This window comes from Gymnoscopelus braueri, assembly GCF_963280865.1.
Source record: "Gymnoscopelus braueri genome assembly, chromosome: 6".
NCBI classification, from domain to species: domain Eukaryota; kingdom Metazoa; phylum Chordata; class Actinopteri; order Myctophiformes; family Myctophidae; genus Gymnoscopelus; species Gymnoscopelus braueri.
The window spans coordinates 27,117,649-27,119,372 of record NC_137607.1 but is presented as its reverse complement, the minus strand read 5'-3'; the positions used below and the strand labels follow the sequence as shown (position 1 = coordinate 27,119,372).

Sequence of the window (1,724 nt, the reverse complement as noted above, 5' to 3'; positions counted from 1 at the left end):
ATGCAAAGGTTTAAACAGATACTTAGTGTTAGTCTTACGTTAGTGTTTCTGTTGTTGTTAGTGGTGTTGCTGGTGTTTGCAGGCCACACACACACCCTCCCCCTCCTGGCTGCACCACCAGACAACACAACACCATGTCCTGAAGACTCTCCGCTCTTGATTGGCGCCCTGAGTGTGACTTTCAGCACCAAAGTGACTCTAGAGCAAACTCTGAACGAGAACCCTAACGTTGAGGCCGGTGGTCGGTATGGACCAAAAGAGTGTGCATCCTCCCAGAAGGTGGCCGTGATCATTCCCTTCAGACACAGAGAAGAGCACCTCGCATTTTGGCTCCACTACCTCCACCCCGTACTGCAACGACAGCAGCTGGACTATAGGCCTACAGTGTATGTCGTCGAACAGCATGGCGAAGAGACGTTCAATAGGGCTAAGCTGTTGAACATTGGTTTCGCTGAGGCCCTGAAGGATCGTGACTACAATTGCTTTGTGTTCAGCGACGTGGACCTGATTCCAATGAACGACCGGAATGAATACGGCTGCTTCAGCCAGCCCAGACACCTGGCTGCCGCCATTGAGAAGTTCGACTTCAGCTTACCATATCCCACTGCCTTTGGCGGCGTAACATCGATGAGTAAAGAGCAGTTTTTGAAAATCAATGGTTTCCCAAATAACTATTGGGGATGGGGCGGTGAGGATGATGACGCTTATAATAGGGTTATGCTTGTTGGTATGTCCGTGTCACGTCCCAATGGAGAGGTGGCCAAGATGAAGAACATCCCTCATGCGAAAGACAAAGGCAACCCAGACAACCTAGAGAGACTGGACCAAATCACTCAAACCAAAACGACCATGGCAACAGACGGGATCAACTCTCTGTCCTACGAGGTGGTGAGGACAACGAGAGGACCGCTGTACACCAACGTCACCGTGGACATCGGCAAGCGGTCGGTCATACAATGACACCAAGGGACAGGGGCGCCGATTTGTGTCCACGCTCCTGGGTGCGCAGTGCGCGTGCATGCGCGGCCGGTCCGCGTGCACGCGGTTAATTTTGTACCACAAAATGTACTTCATGAAGTGAATATGTGTGTTTTTTTCTTTTTCTTTTTTTGTGATGAGTTTGTGAGGGGGTGCTCTTCATTTCCCCTGGGTGCTTTAGCCCCGAAGCACCTGCAGTATCGGCGACGGCGCCCTTGCCAAGGGACAAGAAATGGAACAAAATCAAACGAATGAGTGGAAGAGCAGTTGATGTGAGTGTGAACAAAGGAAAAGAGAGCTGAGGATAACCCATTAAACACATTCACTGCCAGGTATTAATTAATTAATTAATTAATTAATTAAAGGATCTACACCATGAATTAAAAAAATTTAAATAATATTAAAATTTCTTCAGTAATGCAGATGTTTACCTATGAGTATGTAAAAGAACATAAATGAATTAACAAAACGTTTAAAATATATATATATATATATATTTGCATACTGGGCCCTGATTTGTCCCTCACAATTTTGTTTTTGCAATGGCAGATTCGCCTGGAACCAAGCTAAGAAATCCGAGCTAGATGTGTTTTTCTAAATCTCCCCAAAATGATATGTATTTAGCCGCTGACCCCAATCTCAAAATGTTTTGTTCACAATATTTTGAGTTAAAATATATATATTCAAAGATTTGCACAAATGTTCACGTTTTTTTTAAAAATAGCAAATCTACAAGCTTGTATATC

General features: G+C 45.0%; 1 protein-coding gene across 1 annotated transcript; it reads left to right on the top strand.

Annotated features, from left to right (window-relative positions):
• Positions 1-960, top strand: LOC308086860 (beta-1,4-galactosyltransferase 1-like; the record flags this gene model as incomplete). The annotated part of the gene is made up of 1 exon (XM_080430503.1): positions 1-960. One exon carries the CDS (start codon positions 1-3, stop codon positions 958-960), a length of 960 nt encoding a protein of 319 aa, XP_080286629.1.
• Between the last annotated feature and the right edge of the window lie 764 nt (positions 961-1,724).